General features: G+C 38.9%; 1 protein-coding gene across 3 annotated transcripts in view; it reads right to left on the bottom strand.

Annotated features, from left to right (window-relative positions):
• The window catches only part of INO80D (INO80 complex subunit D), a 46,146-nt gene that overhangs the window by 14,934 nt on the left and 8,293 nt on the right, over positions 1–22,919 (bottom strand). For all 3 annotated transcript variants that reach the window (XM_058027602.1, XM_058027604.1, XM_058027603.1), the window contains exons 3-9: positions 21,677–21,772; positions 21,323–21,569; positions 15,041–15,795; positions 11,868–11,976; positions 5,583–5,807; positions 3,561–3,670; positions 1,409–1,542 (exon numbers count right to left, since the gene is read on the bottom strand). In XM_058027602.1, coding sequence (XP_057883585.1) covers positions 1,409–1,542; positions 3,561–3,670; positions 5,583–5,807; positions 11,868–11,976; positions 15,041–15,795; positions 21,323–21,540 — 1,551 coding nt within the window. In that variant the 5' untranslated portion in view covers positions 21,541–21,569; positions 21,677–21,772. The remainder of the gene's footprint in view (positions 1–1,408; positions 1,543–3,560; positions 3,671–5,582; positions 5,808–11,867; positions 11,977–15,040; positions 15,796–21,322; positions 21,570–21,676; positions 21,773–22,919) is intronic.

Raw genomic sequence — 22,919 nt, 5'->3', positions numbered from 1 at the left:
TTTTTTCACCCTGGTCATTCCACAGACATGTGGAATGTAATGCAAGAGGAACTGTTACCTTACACACAGACACAGTTTCAAAAATTGAGCTGTTTCCTTCCTCAGTGACCCCAACGGCAAAAATAACATAGACCAAGTTATGAGATATTGTGAACTGGAGATTGTGCAGTGTCACTTTAAAAATTATCATAGCAAACCCTAACTAAAAAGTGCACAACCATAACCTTTAGCAGCACTCCTGTAAGTATTAAAGACAAAACGCTGTTGTGAGGTGGTGTTAATGTGGATAATGTGCAGCAGCTGAAGCCACAATCCTCAAGTGCCTGCTGACATAACAGAGGGACAGCACTGAGGAGAAAAATTAACACTGCTGGACTAGAATAAGGATGTGGGTAAACAATTATGGCCTCATTGCTTCTGAACAGCAATCACTGACACATTAAAAAATAAATCAAACCACCATCAGTCTTCAGTTGCCACCATACTAGGTATGGCAGAGGATTATATTTGTTACAGAGGTAAACCTTGAGCGACATACTGAAGATTGCCTAGAAAGGGGGAAACCCCATGCAGATCTGTGTAGCACAAACCCTCACATTCTAATCAAAAAACTCTATAATTCACAATTATTGGAAAGGCTGGGCAAAAACAGTAACAAAAAAACTTTTAATAACCCAACTAAACAATAGAAAAAAAGAAATTTTACACCTAATTGAAGGTAGGACAAGAAGCCTTGAAGGAGGGGCAGGACAGAAGTGGGTTTGTGAATTATCCTAAAAGTTTTGTTCTGGAAGATTGGTGTCATAAAAAGGAGAGCAGAGGACATCAACTTCATTTCTCCATTCTCTCAGGCTGAGGTAGGCCACTGCTTTTTCTCTGGGATCCATGGATCCCTGAAGGAAGTTCAAGATAAATTCTAATAGTTACTAAAAGGTAAATAAAGTAGCAACCCCATTATTTCCATCCTTGCAATTGCTCTCTACATTACCTTTAGAAAGTACTTTGGGCCCCATGTACTGAGACTGTTTAAGATGCAGTGTTCTTAATATCACACTTATATTACATTCAGATCCAAGGACCAGGAGTGACCCCAAATAAAATGACCACAGGATCTCTCACAATGATCTTCTATTTCTCAATTTAAGACAGCAATCATATTTTCTCCAGTGAAGAATATTCCCATGTATACTTCATTATATCCTCAAAACTACATAAAAGATTGTCACAACATACTTTATACTAACTGGGAATGTTTGTCAAGTTTTACCCTTTTAAGAAAAATAATAGCAAACAATCTCTTAAGTTCATAAACTTGCTAGTGGTCAAGGAAGACTTCATAGGAAGACTGGGGTTAAAACTCCTGATCATGCCAGTACACAAATAGATACAATGATGGCTTTGTACTTACCATTTTTTTGGCATGCTCTTCGCACAGAGGTGTTTGATGTGTAATGTCAAAAACTGGCACAGAGCACTGCTGACCATCTGCAAACTTGGCTGTGCAACTCGAGAAGAGCTGCTGAGAACGGTTCAATAAGATATCTGTGCATTTCTGCATCAGGAATAACACAAGACAGTGGTGGAGGAACGCCCTTTGATTTATCAATCTGATAAAGATCAGAGCCTTCAACTCTATCTGTCCAAGGATACTATTTTTAATGAGTGCCTTAAATTTGCTATTCAAGTTCAAAGCTAGGTAAGGCTCAAACCCAACTTTTAAAAGTGAAAAAACTGCATTCATGCAGAATCTCTAATGATTTTATTATATACTGATAGTTTTATAAAAGCAGCTATTTCACTAATGAGTTCTTTGCAAAAAGAAGCCTTTTCCTGGAGCCTTAATCAATAGATCAATAGTAGCAGTTGGAACAGTGTAGTCAACAGGACTATTTCCTTACAGACTCATGACAACCCATACTGAAACATTAAAGAAAGAGTATTTCTTAATTCAATCTTTTAAGGTACATTCTTGGCATTTATCTTTAGAGCACAGACAAAGAAGTTTCAAGATCCTTCCTGCTCCTCTGAAAAAAAAGATGTGCAAGCAGACAGAAAGGTCAAGTAAATCCAAACGTAAGCTTGCTGAGATTTCCTTCAGAAAATCCTTAGCAGGAGTAAAAATGTTTCCAGACTTACAGCAAATCAAACAGATATTTCATTGCGTCTTTTTTCAAACAGCACTAGAAGCACTCCTTCCATCTTGAACAGTTCTCAGACCTCAACATCACTGTGTATGTTTATAAAACGTTAAAACAACAAAAAAAAAAAGGACAAAGAAAATTAAAAGGCTGCAGAACAATCCAGATAGCAGACTTGGATGGATGGGTCAGAACCAAGAATCTGTTCATTTTAGAGAAGAAAATGCAGAGAAAAAAAATGGGCATATATTTTTAGAGCAGGATAGTCTTGACTATCCTGCTCTATGCACAGCAACAAGAGAGACCACTTAAAATTAAAAACTACCCAAACAAAAAAATCCCATCAGAACCATGAGGCAAATCCCAAATACAGCTGTATGCCATGGTGCTCTCTCATAGAGGTTTTGAACTGCTCTGCAAACTGCTTTTAAGCAGCCTGCAAAAAATCAAACAATAAAAACAAGGCATCTGCAAAACAAAAAGATTGGAAAGGTGCTGCAGTCTGACAGTAGCTGGGTGCATCAGCACTAGCCACTTTTAATACCAAAATCAAAAGTTCCAACAATAGGAGTCACGCCAACAAAAGCACCAACAATTCTTCAGCTAAAAACAAAAAAACCACAAAAAACAAAAAAACCCCAAAAAAACAAAAAAAAAAAACCAAAAACCAAACAAACAAAAAAAAAAACCCACAAAAAAACCCAAAAAAAACCCCCAAAAACAAAACAAACCAAAGTCTGCAGTAATTTTAAGTATTACAGGTCATAAGTCTGCCTTTTTATAGTCTTCAGAACCAAAACTCACACCTATTGTGCTCTCTTCTTTCTGAGATTTTCAGCCATTGACTTCCAACATTCTTTCCAGTTTTGTTTGAGATTCCAAGCACAGGGAACCCTTCCTCATCTGGACTAAGAGGTTCTGTGACTCCTTCTATATTGCTTCTTTAAACAAAGCAAAGTATGATTGCTATCTTTCTAGTCAGTGTAAGCCCTCTTTTTATACTATGTATAAAAACCTTTTTCCACGAAACTGGCACAGGAAGGTGGTCTATTGGAACCTACCAAGACCTGTATGAAAGCCAGGAGACTGAAAGTCCCATGGTTTGTACCAAGTCATTCTGAAGGATGATCATTTTGTAAAGGTTTCTTGCCCACACTAAATAAAGCTCACAAAGTAAAATGATGTTCCTATTACAAATACCAGTAGCAGACTACTTATCCTCAGGGTCTACACACCTAAATCACACAGCCAAATGAAAAGCAAAGGAGTTGCTTTTGTTAGTATGATGACATACTAACAAATAGGTATTTCTTTGAGAAAACTTAGTTATCATGCAAAAATCTAACAAACAAACAAAAAACCTCCTAAAACAGAACAGCCTCCATGCCTGAATGCCACTCCCAAACAGAGTTAAGAGGATACGCTGAAAACAGTGCCTGGTGAATGGAAGGGCCTTGTTAGTGCACTGCTCTCCCTTCGAAGTCCCACTGCAGATTGTTGGTTCTGCATCTCTCTGCCTTGCTTGGCTTGTGCTGAAAAGAAAGCATAAAAGAGTTTACAGACAAACCCCTAGTCTTAAGTGGTTACTTAACACAATTATTATACTGAATGTAGCACAGTAGATGAAAAATTGTAACACACATGTGTGTGTCATGATCCAGATGGGTGCACACTACTAACAAGCTCTACACAGGGACACAGAATAGATGTCAATGACAGGTGAAGGTGTGACTGTAGTAACAGGATTATTTCTTATTTCACAGGGCCTTAATTGTAATGAGAGGTGCTATGTGCTACTACCATGTAAATATTACAACACCTTGCAACAGAAAGGGCAGTAATAGGTGAGTGTCAACACAGGTAACCCTCAAAATGAGGTCAGAATTCAATGTACTGGGTATGCCTAGATGGGAGTCAAGTGCACTTTCAAGCCTGTTCATAAATCCAAACATGCCGAGCATCCCCAGAGCTTACATGCAAGCATGTGCTCAAACTTAGACTGAGCTCTGGAGTGGCAGAGCCTGAGCGTGCTCAACATGGATAAAAGCTCTCCTTCATCAACGTGCTACAGCCCAATCCACCAGCAGGTGCCCGGGGCTCCCCCAGCACAGCCTGTGTGCTCTGAGCCTGAGCTGCAAGCAGGCGCCAGGCAGCGGTGAGGACGGGCACTGAAGCGTTACACAGCTCGCTCGGGTGAGCCTGCTCTCCAGGCACGCGTCACCTTCATGGAGATAAAGCTGCCGATTCCAGGGCTCACTTGCACCTCTGGACACGTTGTTTTCTAGGTTGACAAAGAGTTGTCTGTAGCCTGACTGTTTTCCTTCAGCCATTTCTGTCATCAACTGTACTTTGACTGAGCAAAGTTTTAGTTAGCAGTATTACTCCTGTGAAAAATTTTCTATCTGAAAAGACTCTGTGGTTACTTAAATTGACCAGAGCAGTGATGACAGGCATACCTGGCTTTGCTGACCTACCCAAAACAATGTAAACTTTTTTTGTTTAATAAAAGGGAAAAATAATAGGGGAAAAAAAGCAGCAAGAGCTTGTCAGTTTAGGTGAACTTTTGCTGTAGTGTTTAAGTTTGGAGAAATTTATACACAACTCTGTAAGCCAGTAATGGAGACTTCTACATTACACCTCAGAGCAGTTCTTCAGAATCAGTCCACCTCCCCAACAATGAACACTTCAATTGTCATGAACCACATCCCACTGAAGCAGGAACAAAAGCATCCCATTAAACACAATATGCTCATAGTACCTAGCTCCAATCTGCATCTCATACTATACACTGCACCCCATAGTCACACATCCTGTAAAGCAAAACCCCAAAAGCAAAAGGATGCTTCTGATACCCCAAATGTAACACCAGGGTTCAGACTTAGTCTGTTCCTGCATGAATATGAATCAACCAACTCTCCATATGCTGAGAGCTAGAGGGATGTTGACATTATCTAGAAAGAATTCCCACAGAAGATAACCTTCAAAGTTGTTAGAAGTTATGTATTTTGTTGCCAAATTTTATTTAATGTTAGATTGAGTTAAATCTAACAAAAAGCATGAGCTTAAATTTGGTTTGCTGGGAAGATAATTAAGAGGACGTACAGACTTTTCAAAAAAGCTGTCTGAAAAGCAAAATCTGAATTGGAACAGTGAACTACAGACCAGACTGCACACCTTCTACTGGCACAGTAAAGGACCTGATATTTGGGCACAGAAACTGCTGAACAAACCATCCACATTCTACAACATAAATCTGGAGAAGGCCTGTCTTCATGGTAAACTCTACGCCACGTTTCTTTTACTCCACTGACAGGCACTTATGTGTCATGTTCTCCTGCCTCGTGCGTGACTCCCGTTTCAGAGCTCATCCTTTCAGCTGCGGGATGCTCAGCCCGTGTCCCCCTGGCCAGCCCCAGGCCCGTGCAGCGGTAGGGCAGGTCTAACCTGGCGCAAGCACACGCTGCCCTCCGGAGCTCGTGCAGGAGCTGCCCCGCGCGCTCGGGCTCCCGGCTGGCCGCCTGCAGCAGCGCCTTCCGCAGCGTGTGCCGGCACTTCTTCTGCCGCGACTCTGCCCGCTCCAGGCGGCACAGGTGCTTGTACTTCTGCTGAAAGTAAGTGCAAAGTCTGGTCACCCTGGAACTCCTGTCATCTGCATTGTCATCATCGGACCTGAAGAAGGGAAAATAAAAACAAATATGCTTTAAGATACTACTTTTTTTTTCCCTGCTAAGCTAATTTGTCATTCTAATAGAATTGTTAAATTGGCATCCCTCTTCTAGCCACACAAACATCCAAATGCTGAATCAGGCAGTGTTACTTGAGAAATAGCAAGAGCAGGATCCCTTCTAAATTCTAAAGGTATTTGCCCTTCTTAGTATGTCATTATTAGAGATTACATCAATTTATCATCAAGTCTGACACATTTAAATGTCTAGAGCCTGCTGTTCAAAAAGAAATCTATACTGTTAACCTTTATTTACTGTAGATGTCACAGCAAATGAGACCAATCTTAAATCAAAGTGCAATTAATGGAGAAGACAAGGGTGGGGAATTGTGTAGTGGAAATTTATTGAGGAACAATCATGCTGGAGAAGATGGTCAAATTCTAACAAGTACCTAAGCTTCTGACTTCTTCCAAATTCCTTTTACTCTTCCAGGTGGTATATTCCTTTTTAAACCAAAATATACACTATTAATAGCTAACAGCTGATACTGATTTCCCCTTACTGCAGAGTTGCAGTTGAGTTACAGTACAATAATAGAGAAGAAATTAACATTTAACTCAAAGATACTGAGGGAAAGATCAAACCACGGCCAAGCAATGACCAGAAGAAGGACTAATCCAACTCTCTGTTGGCTTAAGAAAGCCCTTCTCCATTTGTCTTGGCTCTCTGAATGTCCAGGCACATATAAACAAGACCATCAAACCACGTCAACACATTCAGTTAAATGAAGTAAAAGTCAGATAAATTAAACAGAAAATCATCACTGGAACTTGTTAAAACAAGGTCCATGAAGCTACCCAGAAGTTCTCCACAACAAGCACTAGTTTGCAGAATGAGGTTTTTTTTTCATGGAGCAACAAAATGCATGTGCTAAATCTAAGCAGACTCTGTTTTATCTCTAATTTTTACAGGAGTAAAAAAAACTCATGAGTCTTTCCTCTAATTTTTTCTCTATAGAACAGAGAAACTTTTTGCCAGCTTTCCTATCTGTAACACAAAAAAGGGCAGGGGAGAGAAGAGAAATCCAAACAAATGAAGCAAAGCAAAAGCTGGCAGTGTTCAGAGCCCGTGGGACTGCATGAGCTGACACCCAAACCTGCACACAGCAAAGGAGGCCACCACTGAGACACAAGAGATGTGAAATACCAGCCATGCTATTTACTAAATAAAGTAAGATCCAGAAATGCAGACAGCAGATCTGTCCCTGAAAGGCAGTATGGTGAAGACCTACTTTCTTTGCTGCAAAGTCTGACTCTTTTTACACACAGGCCAAATGGAAGAGACTGCAGCCATCTCCACTAAGGCTTTCCACAAAAACTCTGCAGCAGCAAACACTGCCTTTGACACAAATGCATGTTTTTGTGAAGTTTCATGTAAATTCAACCATACTATATATTTTGTCTGTTAAAACAATTTACAGTTTATTTTCTAGAAGAATAAATTACAAGTAATTAACTTCTGCAACTACATGCTTAGTGGCAAATACAATCTATGTTAAAAATATTTAACATATGCAATGTTTAGAATATTTTTACATTGAAAATTAAAAGAAAATACACTTTTAAGATCTCTTAGGAAAGAATGCTTCCTGGGGAAAACTACCTGTTTAGAAAAAATTGACTGTGGGCTATTTAATATAGATTTTCCTTTTCCAATGTATTACTAAAAGAGGAAAACATAGATAGCATATATATATATATTGGTAGGTTTAATATCTTAGATATTTCATTACTGCTCTGGGCCAAGACTTTTAAACAAAGTTACTGATTTAATTTTAAATATGGTTAAAAATTAACTTTAAGAAAACCAGAAGTATTCCTTAGGGGAAAGAAGCTTCTTTCATGTGGAAAGAGTGTTTTTTAATGCACATTTCTCTATATTTGAGACTTTTTACTTCTCTCACATTGAAAGAGCCAGAAAAAATGACATTGTATGCTAAAATATTTTTGACCTTCAGTTTATGAGATCTTTTTAAAAAACACATGAATACATATATCAAAGGTATAGAAAGAAATCACGCCTGCAGTGGGCAAGGGCTTATTTTGAGCCAAAATTCGAAAAGCCAATTTCTAAAAGCCTGTTCAGAACTTTGTTCCCAGGCCAGTAAGATTAGCCAAAACATTTATATGTTCAAAGAAACCTAAAAATATCAAAATAAAACCTTTTTTCTTCAGTAGGCATGAAAATGAAAGATACTTTTATTGTTGTTCTTTCATAAATAAGTTTGCCAAATTCTATTTAGTTTATTCTCCTAAGCTGCATATAAAACTTCTGAAGTTCAACTTAACGTGTGGCATTTCATTTTTACAAAGAATTCTGAAAGTGCACACAAGCCATTTGATAATCCAAAATGCTTTCTCCCAACCCTTCCCTTTCAGACTGTCATGTGGAAACATCAGGGGGATTATTGCTGAGTGTTCCTGAAGAAAACAAAGACAGCACAAAGCAGCAGAAAGAAGAGCAAAAGGGTGAGCAGCCAGGCACCACCAGGGAATGAGGAGAACATGCTCTCTACTCTGAGACAACCCAGCAACTACACTTCAAATCCCTCCTTACAGAGCGTTTTGAAGAATCTTCCCTTCTTTCTTTTAGTTATTCTACTTATTGGGAGTTATTAAATCCAACTTTTGACAACACAGTGTTGGTATTTAATCCTTTGAGGGACGTGGTATGAGGAGGGACTCACACTCCTTTTTCAAATTTGCTACTTGAAACGTTTGCTTTATCTATATTTCAGAGTATGAAGTGAAAAAATACTTTGTTATAAAGTTATTTGTTTTCCAGCACTTTCTAAGATACCAGACTCAGTAATCAAATAATCTAGGGGGAAGCTTCAGTAATCTGCAGCAGGGAACAGCCCCTGCTTGCTCTCCAAATTGCTGCTCCCACAAGGGATTCCTCCCACCTCAGCAACCTTCTCTGCCAGCAGCCAGCCTGCACCGTGCCCACTGCCAGCTCCTGTGCTATTGGAACTCAAACATTTGTGCCTGCCTCGAAGCACTGTGTCCTGAACTCCTGGGACCACAGGAAGACAATTTTTCAAAATTAAAGCACAGAATAATAAAAGCAAACATTTGGCCTGCGTTTCCACAGATGATTGCAACAGTATGAATTTTACAGATTAAAAGGCCAGAAGGCAAGTGAACCAAAAAATGTACTATTGTTGTCATGGTTTAACCTCATCCAGGAACTAAGTACCACAGTGCTGCATGCTCCCTCTCCCTGCATGCTCCCTCTCCCTGCTCCCACCAGTGGGATGGGAATCAGAAAAAAACCACCTTGTGGGTTGAGCTAATAATAGCTTACTAATGAAAACAAAGTAAAATATACTACTACTATTTATTGTAGTGGATAATAAAAAAGAAAAATAAACCCCAAGGAAAACAAGTGATGCCCTACAGAGTAGCTCACCAACCCACTGACTGATACTCGCGCCTACCTCAAGCAGCGATGGGCTCCCCCCAGGTCATGTCCTGGCCATGATGTTCCAGGCTGTGGAGTATCCCCTTGGCCAGCTGGGGTCAGCTGTCCCAGCTGTGCTCTCTCACGGCTTCTGCTGCACCCCCTCTCTGGCAGAGCACAGGGAACTGAAGTTCTTGACTTAGGGCTAGCTCTACTTAGCACCAGCCAAACCATCAGAGCATTATCAACGCTCTTCTCCTACCCAACCCAAAACACAGCACTGTGCCAGCTGCTAAGGAGAAAATGAACACTATTCCAGCCAAAACCAGGACACTGTTAAGACATTAATTTAAAACAAATCTGCAAATCTGGTGAATTTTTGGGAGTTTAAGAGCAGCTAGAGTATCATACAAGAAGTTCAACAGAGGTTTCTCCCACAATCACACAAGCAGAAATGCTGAGAAGCAGCTGCACAGTGAAGCAGAAATTAACTGTTCACTTTCTTTCAATAGTCTACTCTGAAAAGCATTCCTCTCACTGTCTTCCATCCAGTCAAAAGGAAAAAGACAGAATGCAGTCAGCTGGTGGGGACCATAAGCTCAGACACAAACAAACAGAAAAAAGAGCTTTAATTTTACTATGAAAACCAGCAAGTAAATCCCCTAAGTTTAGGTTTTTAGTTTAGATTTCAAAACCAAAAAGTTTTGGGTAATAATCTCCATTAGTTTTCTGGTAAAGTAAGTCCCCAGAATTCAGAGCTGTAACAAGTCACTGGCTGACTTTAGGAGGCACCAGTCTGTACCACCAGATCAGCAAAACAGAGTCATTTTGACAAATCAGATCTCCCCAGAAACAGCCTGAACTAATTCATCTTCAGCAGCAGGCAGACCACACTGCAAAAGTGTCAAAGTGAAACATTTCAGGTAATAAAAACCACTACAGAAGTTTGCAGAATAGGAAGTCAAGTTTTAGAAGGTTGACATCAAGTGACTGTTTATCCATGGTCAAAATTAGTAAGGTTATTGAAGAGCTAACACTGAGCAGGCTGATGGAAGTACAAAAGCACCCAGCTGCGTTCAAAAATTTATCCATCATGGATAGTTAAGACAGCATTTAACTGAGGTGCACAGAATGCTAGAATGGAAAAGAAAATGTCAAGAAAAGGTATTATTTTCTCTCAGTATGTGAAAAGAGTAGGAAGAATCCAAAGGAAGTTAAGACAAATAGAAGACAAAACACACAGAGATGACCTTTATAAGTTCACAAAAAAATAGGGATCTATGGAAGAATCAAATCAAATGTCAAAGAGAGAAGAGTGTAAGGGAAGTTATTTAATAGATATATCTGCTGTGAAAAATTATGTATGATTTAGAAGTCTGAAAGTCTGTCCACGATTCCCCAGAACATTTTATTTAAAAGTTGCCTTTTAAATTAGAAGTAATGTTTGTGAAAGGTCACTCTAAAACTGCTGATGCCCTAAAAAATGGTGGTCGTTCATAATAAAAAAAGACTTTCATTTTAAAAAAGTGAAGTCTACACTCTGCTAAATAGCTTTGATTCACTGAAGGTTCTTAATATTTAGCATCCTGGTGTGTGTCCTGATGAGAGAGATACAGCTTTGTGGTTCACCTTGAGGATAATCTTCAGAGATGGCAGGAAATTCTAGTAAGTTTCAGAATTTTCAGAATGTAACAACAAAATAAGGTTTCATTAACATCATTATTCTAAGTGTGATAGCTAAAAACTAAAAAAATAGGGGAAAGTTGTAGAACCAAAAAGTCCAGTTGCACATTGAATGAGAGTCATGAACAGAAACTATAATCAAATTCTAGTGAGACCCCAATTTCTTTGTTAATGACACACAACAGTATTACAATATTACACCTGGGATGCTTTGTTTTAACTGTCTACCTTCAAATTTACATTAGTAGACCTATATTATCATATCCTGCTGTAAGTTTAGATTTGTGACTCAGCAGTATATAGAGAACATCATAAGCCTTTCTGCACCAGCAGTTAATTCCTGCTCTGTTTATCCTTTTGATCCCATGCTCACAAGTCCCATGCTTCCTTCCAATGCTCACAAGTACTGACAGAGGTTTATTCAAAACTTAATTATGAAAAGAAATACCATGGCCTTTTAAAATCCCCATTAAAACAATAGCCTGCATAATTATTACAAGAATTAATGAGTAAAACGTAGCAAGTTTACTGACAAAGTTATTAACAACCAGTAGGAAAGACAAGAAACCAATAGCAACTCCATTTGATTCTAATTCAGCACCTCCAATCATCAAAGCACACAAGTTCATGAATAAATCCTACTAAACTCAATTAAATTCAGGCAAACAAGCTTAAATCCTTTCCTGATGCATCCTTCTGATAGCAGACTGCACAAAGGTCTCTAAGTTAGCTGGAAACTGGGACAGAAGGCGACAAGCTGTTCCATAGCTCTTACAAACAAATGAGTTCAAACAATCCTTTGTTTCAGCAAAACTCTTGAACAAGTGCTTAGGTTCCACTGACTCCACTTGAAGTGAAGCTCACATTTACATGATTTATTCCATCAAGGCCAGCATGAATACTAAAGAATCATACTCACTCAGGTCTCTCATAGCCGAGGCTTTCTCGGATAGACCACGCAACCTGGTAAGGGGAGGTTTGCTCTGAATCCTCCAACTCTTCTCCACTGTCTTCAGACCAATCCAGCCCTAAGGGAATTGAAAACATGGAAACTGGATGAAAAAGGCATCCACCTCATATAAGCCCCTGAGCAATCTTTGGCACAAAAGACGAATGTATAGAACACTTGCAAGCATAATTAAGTTTGATTAAATTATGCAGTATTCTCAATTATGCAGGAAAAGCTACAGTAACAGCTCCATTACAGTGTGCAAATAGCATGCACTGATTTTTATCATAACTGAGTTTTCCTTTTAAAATCCTTATTGGCTTCTTTACCCATAAACAGTGCAAGAAAAATCACCAACTATCTTACCCACAGAGAAATACTAGTTTTCATAGTCAAATACAAGGTAAGAGAGAAGTCCCTGTCATGAAGAACTGACTACTTGGTAAATTTTAATACTATATGATCTAAATAGGCCAATTTCATTTCTGTTTATATTCTGACCCCTTTTCTGTGCCAAAACACGGAAGAATATGAAAACTGTAAGACACAGCAGCAGGGACAGAGATAGATACACTGCTACCCAGGGTGTTCCTCTGCTCAGTCTCTGTAATTGCCTGCCAAATGCACATATTAGTGGGAAGAAAGAGCTAAAGGGAGAGATACAAACACTCCAGCACTTTCACCAAGCAGCATGTTTTCACTTCATGATGATGCACTAATATCAACTTACAGCGTGCTCCAGCAGCCTCAGTTTGGCTAGAAAGCAGCCAGTAAGTTCTCAGGTGGAATGTTTTATCTGGAGCTTCATCTTTTGGGGTTTTTCCTATTATCTCTCCAACATCCAGTGAAATTCTTGCTACTTTCTTGCAGCAGGTGGGATAAAATCTCATTCCTGCATTTACAAGCTAGCATTTTTTGCTTTTTCATTTTCTTGTGTGCTCCTTGAAAATTGACAGAGTTAAGGAGCATTTCATTTTTGCTAAAACTAAACTAAACAACTATATCTGAGATGATTCTGAAGTCAGATGCCTTGAATTTGGGATATGCATCATCAGTACTTGGTCAAGCCCTTCAGAGTTAGAGACACACACACATAAGCTTGGAACACAATCATCAGGTAACTCTTCATCATATAGAACCAGCACTTTAACATAAACCACAGATATCAGAAACCCAAATTTTCAAGAACTTCAGCATCCTAAAAAATTATTTTTTATTTTTATTTTAAGACATATAATTGAACTAAATTAAGATACCTTAAGACATTTGATAAAATACCAGAATTATAGTTTCAACTCAAATGTTTCTTTTTCCTGTTGTCTCTTCCATAAAGGAATGAAAAAACAATTTAATCATTTCATAAAGATGTCCACAATTGACAACGACATAACAAATTGTTTAAATCCCTAAGTTTAAAACAAAATCAGAAACTGAGTTGTTTAGCTTCTCCTGGGCACTGCAAAAAAGGAAGGAATAAAATCTAATCCAGATTCAACTGTACTGACACTGAAGACTGCAGTTACATTAATATCCAATTACATGGCTCTGATGTTGGTACACATAAAACTGGCTTAATCTTTTGAAAGATTCTCTAGTGCTGCTCAAATATAGAAAAGAAATCCTGAAATTCTCTGATCTGGCAAACCTAGTTTTTAATATTACGGCTTATAATGAATAAATAACAAATAAATTTTCCACTTTCACATAATTAATATATAAATTCTTTTACTTTGCCAAATATAAACTGTTCTAAATGCCTCCACATAGTTATGCACCTGCCTAGCTGTACATGTATAGGTCTAACTGTTTTTTAGTTTTACTATGCCTCTTTTTAAGGAGCACCTATTCTCTTCATCAGTTGAGAATGTTGAACCTTAAGCACAGAAAGGGATCTTTCTACAGTCTTTCACAGCACAGGTCACTTTCTAAGCTACTGAGGACTGTGACACTCAGAAATGCCTCTAGAGCTGCCATTCCTCTAAAGACCTGCACTATATACAGGACCATCAAAGCTGTTTTCTGAAGAACAATTTCCTTTGGAGACATGACACTGGATGCTAATTATCTCCTGAACAAATAGTCAAAGTATCCCATGAGGGCCAAAGGGCAGATCTTCACAGCAAATTAAGAAAAAGTTAATTGAAATTGCAAAAATTACAGATGTTTGCAATTGAATAAGACATCATATAGGAAATGTCCAGGTTTATCTGAAGTCTTTTTTTGTTTTAAACATCATAAATGGTGTTCCTACTTATATCACACAGAGTCACATTTCCTTTTCCCTGCCAGTATTTTACTTATTAGAAATGTACAATGTAAAACTAAGCAGAAAAGTGACTTGGGAGGGTGAGGAAGATAAAAAGGACAGATAGGTGTGCCTAGGTCTATATTCGCAACAAGACAAATCAGCCATAAGGTCAGTTGCCTTTTCAAAGCTTACAGAGCACTATTATCATAACACCAATTTGGCTATATTTGCTCATATTTTCATAAGCAGCTATTGATCATCATATGTAAGGGGAAGAATATTTCTGCACAGTATGGAGACAAGACTTCACCCTTCCAACTATCTTCTGTAACAATGCTGCTCTCCTGAAGTGGTCTTTTCCTTCTGTTCATCCATAGACATAAATAGGGCCCAGTCAAGTAAAATTCTCATGTGTTCCAATTTTCCAATTAAGTCAACTGGAATTTCAAATATGCAGAGATTGATGGGTCAAATTGCCAAACTTTCACTTATATTCATTATGTCATGTGCACTTATCACACACCTAATGTTTCAATCTAACATTGTCCACTCATGTAGGTACTGCTAGTGTCACATTTACTACTCAAGTTGCAAACCTTTTGAGTGAGGTCTCTATAACCCAAACAATGTTTTCTACACCTCAGTTTGGTTTCTTAAATGGTTAACAGAATGTTAAGAAGAATAAACAACCAAAATGCCATAAACCATTTGGGATGGGTCCAGGCATTCCCTTCATAGACAATAGAGCTAAACAAAATGCCAAGAGATTACCTAGCTCAGGGTTATTTTGTAAGGACCGCATAGGAATTCAGGACAGGGCTAGGAAGACATTCCCATTCAGTCTTTTGGTTCCAGGTTAAAACACATGGCTGCAGTGCATGTGTGACCTACTCACCTAAGTGAGGAAACAGATCAGTGTCCAGCTGCTGTTTTCGAGTGCACAGTTTCACCAGTCTCTGGAGCCGGCTCATGCAGGACGAGTGCGGAGGGAAGGCTGTGGCTTTCATGAGGACCCGGTCAGTCCGTGGCGGGTCGGTGCCAGGAGCCCTGGCGGGTGGCAGGAGAGGCAGAGGTCTCTTGTTGGACAACTGCCGCGCTTGTGCTATAGTGTGTGTGGTGGGTGCCACTCCCTGCATTGGTAGGCTGGTGTTCAGAGGTTGAGGTGACTTGCAGACTATGCCCTGCGGTAGCCCTGTCGGCTTTAACGAAGCTGATGAAGGTGGCAGATGGGAGTGCTGCTGCTGCTGCTGCAGAGGCTGCTGCTGCAAAGGTGCAGGAATGGGGCTAAAGTGCTCTTGGCGAACTTTTAAAATCTCTGTCTCTCTCTGGCGCTGCCGGTTGTGAGCCAACTTGCTCTGCAACTTTTTCTTCACTGTTGCCCCTTTCTTTAGGTCATCATCCTCCTCATTGAAAGCAAAGGGGTCTTCTAATTCTGCCTCCAGGTAGTGGAGAGGAAGCCTTGCCCCTGGAGGGGAGAGGGACATCCCATCCAGTCCATTGGGCATCTTCAAGGCCAGGGTGGGCACTGTCAGACCGAAGGCCATAGCATCCATCTGATGCCTGACCTTTACCTCCTCTATGGGATCATTCTTTTTCTTCCTCTCCTTTTTCGGTATAAAGCCAAGTACCTGCAGGTGGCTGTTGCAGTACCTTTGAAAAGTTAAGAGCAGTCAGTTATTAACTAAACTTCTCTAAGTAAAATCTGAAGGCAAGACATGACTTAGGAAAAACTCACAGACACATTTCAAGCAAATATAAACAGAAGAAGTTTTATAAGAATTGTACACAACTTCTAATACAACAGATAACTGTGGTGCTCCCAAACCAGCAGGAAAACAACTTACACAAGCAACTATTCCTAATCTTAAGATATAATATTCTTCATTCGTTATTCATATGAAAATCACATACAGTCATTCAAAATCCTAACTCTCTAATAGGGTAAACAGTCAAAATCCAAAGTGAACAAAACAAATGGACAGTCTGATACAAAAATTAGCAAGAATGCAAGCCATTAACTGATCTGTTCAAAAGCTCCTAAGAAAAAGTACACTGAAAAGTACTTCCTTTCATTTGCTCATTCTTTCAGTGGAAGTAGTTAACTTTCATCAATGCACACAGATTTTCATCAATGCACACATTACTATTATTATGAATTCCACTGTAGTAGGGAGCAGTTTCTTATAAGGGCAATCTCAGTACCTATCTAGCTGCTATGAAAGACCACTATTTCCACTTACTGAACAAATAGCATAAATACTTAAATTCTGTTTTAGTAGTTTAACATGATGAATTTGAAAGCCAGATGATTAGCTGAATATTCTTCAATAAAAATCTATCTTAAAACAAACTCTTTGCTGCTAGAAAACATTCACACAATGCCAGAAATATGTATATATACAATCCAAAAGCATGGATTTTAAGTTCTTCTAATACGAAAAACTTTCAAAGTCATGCTATTAAAAAAAAAGAAAGCGAGAAGGTCTTTGATATCTGTCACAAAAGTAAAAATAATTACAATTTATGCCACAGATGAAATACTAAAAAGTAAGCAATTAACTTTTGTTTGATTGGAATCAGTATGTGACAGAAATTTAGGAACCATGATGTGATCCTTTCCCTGTACACCACAAGCAGACACTCCTGCCTCTGTAGAACCCATTAACAATGAAAATTTGCCCTTGCAGAATCCCATCTATAATTTACAGCTTATAGATGACCAAAGATACAAGGAAAGAGTGATGTCTGCATCAAGGTAATTATAGACAAGATATTGAATAGATCACCATGAAGCTATTCTTTAAAATCAGATCAGTATGAATCTGAGAACAGTAAGTTTTTTTGGAAAAATAGGTTAAAATTACATTATTCTGGTCTTCATGGAGCAAAAAAATGGCAGAAAAGCCCAAAACAACCCCCCAAAAAGGTTTAGCACTTCAGTTTAACCACTTTCAACTTGTCGACCCATTTCTAAAGAAACAATGAGTGAACAGCTCTAAAGGGTCCTTAAAAGGGAAAAAAGAGAAAGCAAATTCATATATGCTGTTTAATGGTCTCCATATATGTACAGCTTCTTTCAAGACCCACACTCCTAAAGTTTCACAAACCAGAAGACACTGAAAAGCACTGCTACTTATTATTGCCTAAATAATTTCTTCATTACATTATGTTGTAAGTAAAAAATAAACCTAGATGAGGCAAGCTAAAAGCCAACAACTTGTGCAGTCCTTATTAGAACACACTGGAATACTGTAAATTCATACTGAGAGATGCACTTCTAAAAATAAAATTATATAATAGAGGGCTCAATAAAGCTTCCCTTAAAGTCAACAATCACTGTTTCCATATTTAAAATTAAGCCCTTTTTAAATATGTTGTTTGAACAGTTACCACGGCACTTTTAGTATGGCAGAAGAAAAAAAAACAATAAACAGACTAAACAAACACAAGGGAATTTTTTTCCCTCTTATGCCAATAAAACGAGTGTTCTGCTCAACACAAATGCTTCCCTTATATTGTCCAGAACTTAAATTACTGTCATCTTGTGCTTGTGCTGATATGAGGAGGTAGAACTGCATAGTCCGTTTTCATTGCAAAAACAGTAAGAAGATAAATAGAAAAGGTGAATAAGTCTGTGTAAAGGTAATAAGCTTGCTAAAATTCTCTGAGTTTTAGGCTAGTAAGGGTTTGTCTTGTTCATTTAACTCTAACAGAATCATTTTTATATAGCAGAAAATAAGGCTTTGGCTCTTACAGCTGACCATACTGCCTCACTGAGAGCCAACTGGCTCCGCTGGACACAAACCCACAGATGCCAGGCTACAACATTCAGATTCCAGTACACACTGACTTGGCTCTGTGCTTTAGGCTCTGCCAACTCCCTGTCTTCCAGAATAACCAAGGCTGTTCCACCTTGGACTAACAGGAGCAAGAAGAAAGCAGGAAGAGCAGTTCAGTCTTGTCTGGGTAAAGCAGACTGCACACAAGCAGTTTTGGCTAGGCACAGCTCTCACTAGCACCACTTCAGCCTTGACCATGTCATGCTCTTGCTAGCCCTGCACACAGCCAGGGGGGCATGGACCCACATTTCCTCATCCTGCACATTCCAGGATGGCTTTTCAGTCAGCCCTGAGCTAAAGTGGCTCTGACTTCATGCGGTGCTGCAGAGTCTGCATTAGCAGTTCAAGCCCATGGAAGTCAGGTTACTGGGGAGACAGGAACTGACCCTGCAAGTAGCACAGTGCTTTTCACATAGCTCTGAGCACAAAACCCATTAGGGTCAAGCTGGCCCTACAAGAGCCAATTCCAACAAGCCTGTCTTAGAGGCTCAGTTTGTCACTGAGCGGGAGTTGTCTGTGAGTTATGCTCAGCTGACAGTATCACAATAAGTATCTAATTCAGGGGGTTTTCCCCTTCCTCAATCAGCACCAAAGGCACTTATTCTGTGCAGGTAATGTCAAATTAAGTCCACAAATATGGTGGGTTGATATCCATTAAAATTATCATAACATGAAGCACACAAAACATGATGGGCTCTGAAGAATTCAGCTGGACTGTTTCCTGCATCCACTGGGAAGGCAAGAATTTAGACAGTCAGGTTTCCTACCTACAAATGCATTCTGCTTCTTAGTACACCCCAGTTTGGTATCAATTTCCATCTCTTACTTAAAAAAGACACATACAAACTGGAGAGCAGCTTTTATATTAACAAAGAATTTAACGATTCTCTTAAGTGAGAAGAATTAAAGACAAAATAGTGTTTAACTCAACTATATTGTAGTAAACCTATATTTAGAAATCAAGTTGCATTTCATTATCTTTGTGTGTATCTGGTTAAGAAATAAGTAGGAGATGTCTTCAGAGAAAAGAGAGATATAAAACCCATGTGTGTATCATCCCACATATATATATTCTCTAAAAAATATAGTGAATAGAAAAATCAGACTTCAAATAAGGCAATGAAGTCACATATATTAATAGATTTAATTTGTAGAATGTTAATGGTTAATAAGAAATGTAATAATATGGCATCATATTAACCATCTTTGTGGCCAGTAGCATCTCATTTGTCTAGGGTCAAGTGATAATTCTTCTTAATTATCTGTGGACAGACTATGAAGCTTTTGGCATATAATGCATGCATCATCTTGAAATACTTTTTTTTAACAATTTCTGAAAGTATAAAAGAAGATAGCTGTCAGAGCATCATACAGCCTGCTTCTGATCCTGTAGAGTTCCATGTCTAAAACTGTGACAAAATGACCATCTGACAGTAATTCTGTACACAGAAATGAAAAGCTATGAGTGAAGAACTCAGACACGACAAACATCTTTATATTGAACAGAGTGTGAAAAAAGTCTTCTAAGAAACAGATACAGGTCTGCCTGCCAAAAAGAAGTTTAGAACAGCCACAGTCTTACCACTAGCATTCATTAAATGTTATTGTTAAAATTAAACTGTGCCCCAAGAAACAGTCTTCTAAAATATTCTTTCAACTATCACATCCTCTCATTTGAAATTAAAAGTTTATTTTCTCTTTCAGACACCTGCTGTCCTCTTCAAGTACTGTAATGTGACACTCGACATGCAACTGAATTATTCTAATATAACATACACCAGATGTCATGACCACACTTCACTTTAACTTGAGAAAAATCAAAAAGAACAAAGTGTGAACTCAATTCAAGGTGTAAAGAAAAATCACAAATTCCATGGGAACATATGAGACATAAAAAAGTGTCATTAAGTACTATTACTTCTATTGTTTTTCAGTATGACCCCTGGTAAACAGGAACTGTTTCAGTCAGCTCTTGCATCTGAAATTACAGCATACCATTTGTGCTAACAATTTCTATGATCATTTCTGTGAGCTTATTTCCAAAGAGCCTCAATTGTACAGTAGCAAAGAAACACTCACTGACTGTCAAATTACAGCTTCCAGTTATTCATCTTGTGCCATTTGAGCATTTGCCCTACAGCTTTTGACAAACATTCATGTTTTTTTCTCACTTCATCAGTCTCCTCAGCTGAAATGGCAGGTGAAGTGCAAGTTAATTTAGAGCACAGTCCAACTGTTGTTTCAGACAAGAGAGGGAGCTGTGAGCTGAGAAGGAAGTTATATGTAGGGCACAGTGGGAACACCACTAATAATGCAAAAGGTTAGTGAATGGCAGCTAATAATGTGAAAGGTCAGTGAATAGTGGCTTGATTTTTCTGGCACACTTTATTCATATTTTAGGTTTTAAAAAGCATTTCTACAAGAACAAGCCTCAGATAGTTAACATACACCTTAATTAAACACTGCACTGCTGGCAAAACCTGCAATGACAGCTCTGAAAAATAAAGTCATATATTGATGGCAGACCAGATTAGACAAATTCTGCTACTTCAGCCCAAGCAGCACCAATGAGACTGGTGTTCAGGAAGTCTTAAGGAGCAAGGAAGAATGCCCTTGTGGTTACAGTATGGGCTGCAATTCAGGAAATCTGCTTTTAATTCCCAACTCTCAACAAGTTCAAGGACTATATTTTGCTAGGAATTTAATACCCAGGCACTCTGGGCATCTTCATTTGGGTAGGGAGGGGGAGAGAAATAAAGGAAGCAAAGAAGAAAAGGAGTATGTGGCGTTTTGCCAGCTGGCTCATCTGTTATCAACTAATATTTATTTTAGTCCAGTAAAACAATACTACAGATCAGTACCAAATCACCAATACTGAATTGTAATTCTGGATTTGTCCCTATGTGTCACTGCCCCTTGTGTCCAGAATATAAGCATTTTCAACTACTTGTCCTGAAAAAGCAGATGGGACTGTGCTTTTGGCACTGCTGGCTAAACAAGCAGGCCTTTTGAAGAACATGAACTGTGAGTGACAAAGCAAATGAGTTATAACAGCTGATATTGTGCAGCAGGTTTGATCCACAATTTATAGTGAATTTGTGAAAAGCAGTGAACTCTCCCATAAACTTCCTTGGGATTAAGTCACTGCCCTCTCACTGAGTACTTGACTCCCACAGAAAATAAAATAAAGTTTACTGGTCTTAAAACAAAATTCTCAAAGGAACATCCTGGAATACAATTCACTCAGACCAGTCCCTCCCTCATCCTGAAACCAGGCAGCAACTTCAATAAAACGTCCCAGCCGCTTCCCACTTTGCAGAGAGGAAAGCACAACTCACCTACGGTCCTCAGACTTGGGGATGGGGTTGGTGCAGCGTTGGCTGTTGTACTTGGCCACATATTCACATTGCTTGAAGGGGGCAGTCTTGTCCTCCAGAACGTGTCTGATGCAGAAGGCGTAGCCGTTGAGTCGCCTCTGCTTGCACAGTTTGGGGCTATACGAGCACAAGGGCTTATTGTCAACCTCAGAGAAGTGTATGTGTTTGCCTTCATACATCACGTGACTCTATTCCTTGTGAACATCAGCTGAAAGAACCAAAATATTGAGACAAATCACATAAGGGAAGAAAAACTGCATTCAGTTCTAGGTTGTGTGTTTCATTCAGGCCAGAAAGAAGGATCCAAAACAATACCTGATTTTAAATCTTCTGTACCATGTCAGTGTTAAGAGAGAGCCCCAAGGACACCACTATCTTGGAATGATGATGAACCAAGATGAAGCAGATTGTCTAAGGAAAACATCAAAAGGGTCACAGTCAGTCAGAATAAAACAGATATTACTACAGTAAGTAAACAGGCACACGTAGTCACCAAGCCCATAGTTCAGCTAGCATCCAATAAAACAACAGCACAACAGTTTTCAATCAGTACTCACAGATCTTGGAAAACATTAAAGAAATTACTGGGAGAAAGAAAATTCTACTGCCACCACACTTAAATCACTTTAACAGAACTTCATTCATCTACCAGAAGGTGATTAGAAGCTACAAGTTGAAAAAGTTAAAGTGTCAGATTAGATCACCTGCTTTCATAAATCAAGCTGAAAGATGATTAACCCATTTGATTGCAGAGGGTTTACTTCAAGGTATCTTTGTTTACAAATCCACCACAGACTGTCTTTGCTCTGCAAAATTACTTTGCCAATAAGTGCAACAACGCTTTTTTCAAGAAAAGCTTTCTTTACCACACCCGATGACCGGTCTTTCAGATTTTGTAGCTGCTTACAATTTCTGCAAGCATCCATGTGCAGTCCTACCTGAGGTCATCATGGTTCTTCAAAGTCTATCCTACCTCACTGTACCTATTTTAGGGAAATGCAGGCATTAATACCAGTCAGAACTCCCATGAATGCCAGAAGGGCTGAAATGCCAATTCAGCAAGAGGCTGGGGTGCCACAGTGGTTCCTACAGTTCCCAAAGCAGGTTCCTACAGTGCAAATCCATGCAGTTGTAAGGTACTTTTTCAGATCCCAAGATTATGGAGGTCTTCGGCAAAAATCTTTTCAAAAAACCAAACAAAACTCCCAAACCATCCCAAAGTAGTGTCTAAAAAATTAACAGTACATATATTCTGCAGCTACTGTGATACACTAAGCTTAACCTGCAAAAGGTAGCTTTTATTCAGGAAGGTCATCCTGAAGCACTGGAATGAACTCTTTTGAGCACTCAGTTCAGTTTCATGTGTTGTACACCAAGGAAAGGAATATTCATAGAGATGATATTCAGGAAATATGTAATAAATTAGAGGCATGTGACAAATGTACAGATTACCACCTCAATGAAATTACTTGTTCCTGAGGCCCAAAATGGCAAGAACAGAATTGCAAGGAGGAAACCTACACAGACTTTGAGGGAAAGATGCACTTTGCTTTTGTAA

Source organism: Melospiza georgiana, chromosome 7 (genome assembly GCF_028018845.1).
Source record: "Melospiza georgiana isolate bMelGeo1 chromosome 7, bMelGeo1.pri, whole genome shotgun sequence".
In the NCBI taxonomy this organism is placed as follows: domain Eukaryota; kingdom Metazoa; phylum Chordata; class Aves; order Passeriformes; family Passerellidae; genus Melospiza; species Melospiza georgiana.
Note: the sequence above shows the minus strand (reverse complement) of the source record. Positions and strands in the feature narration are given on the sequence as shown.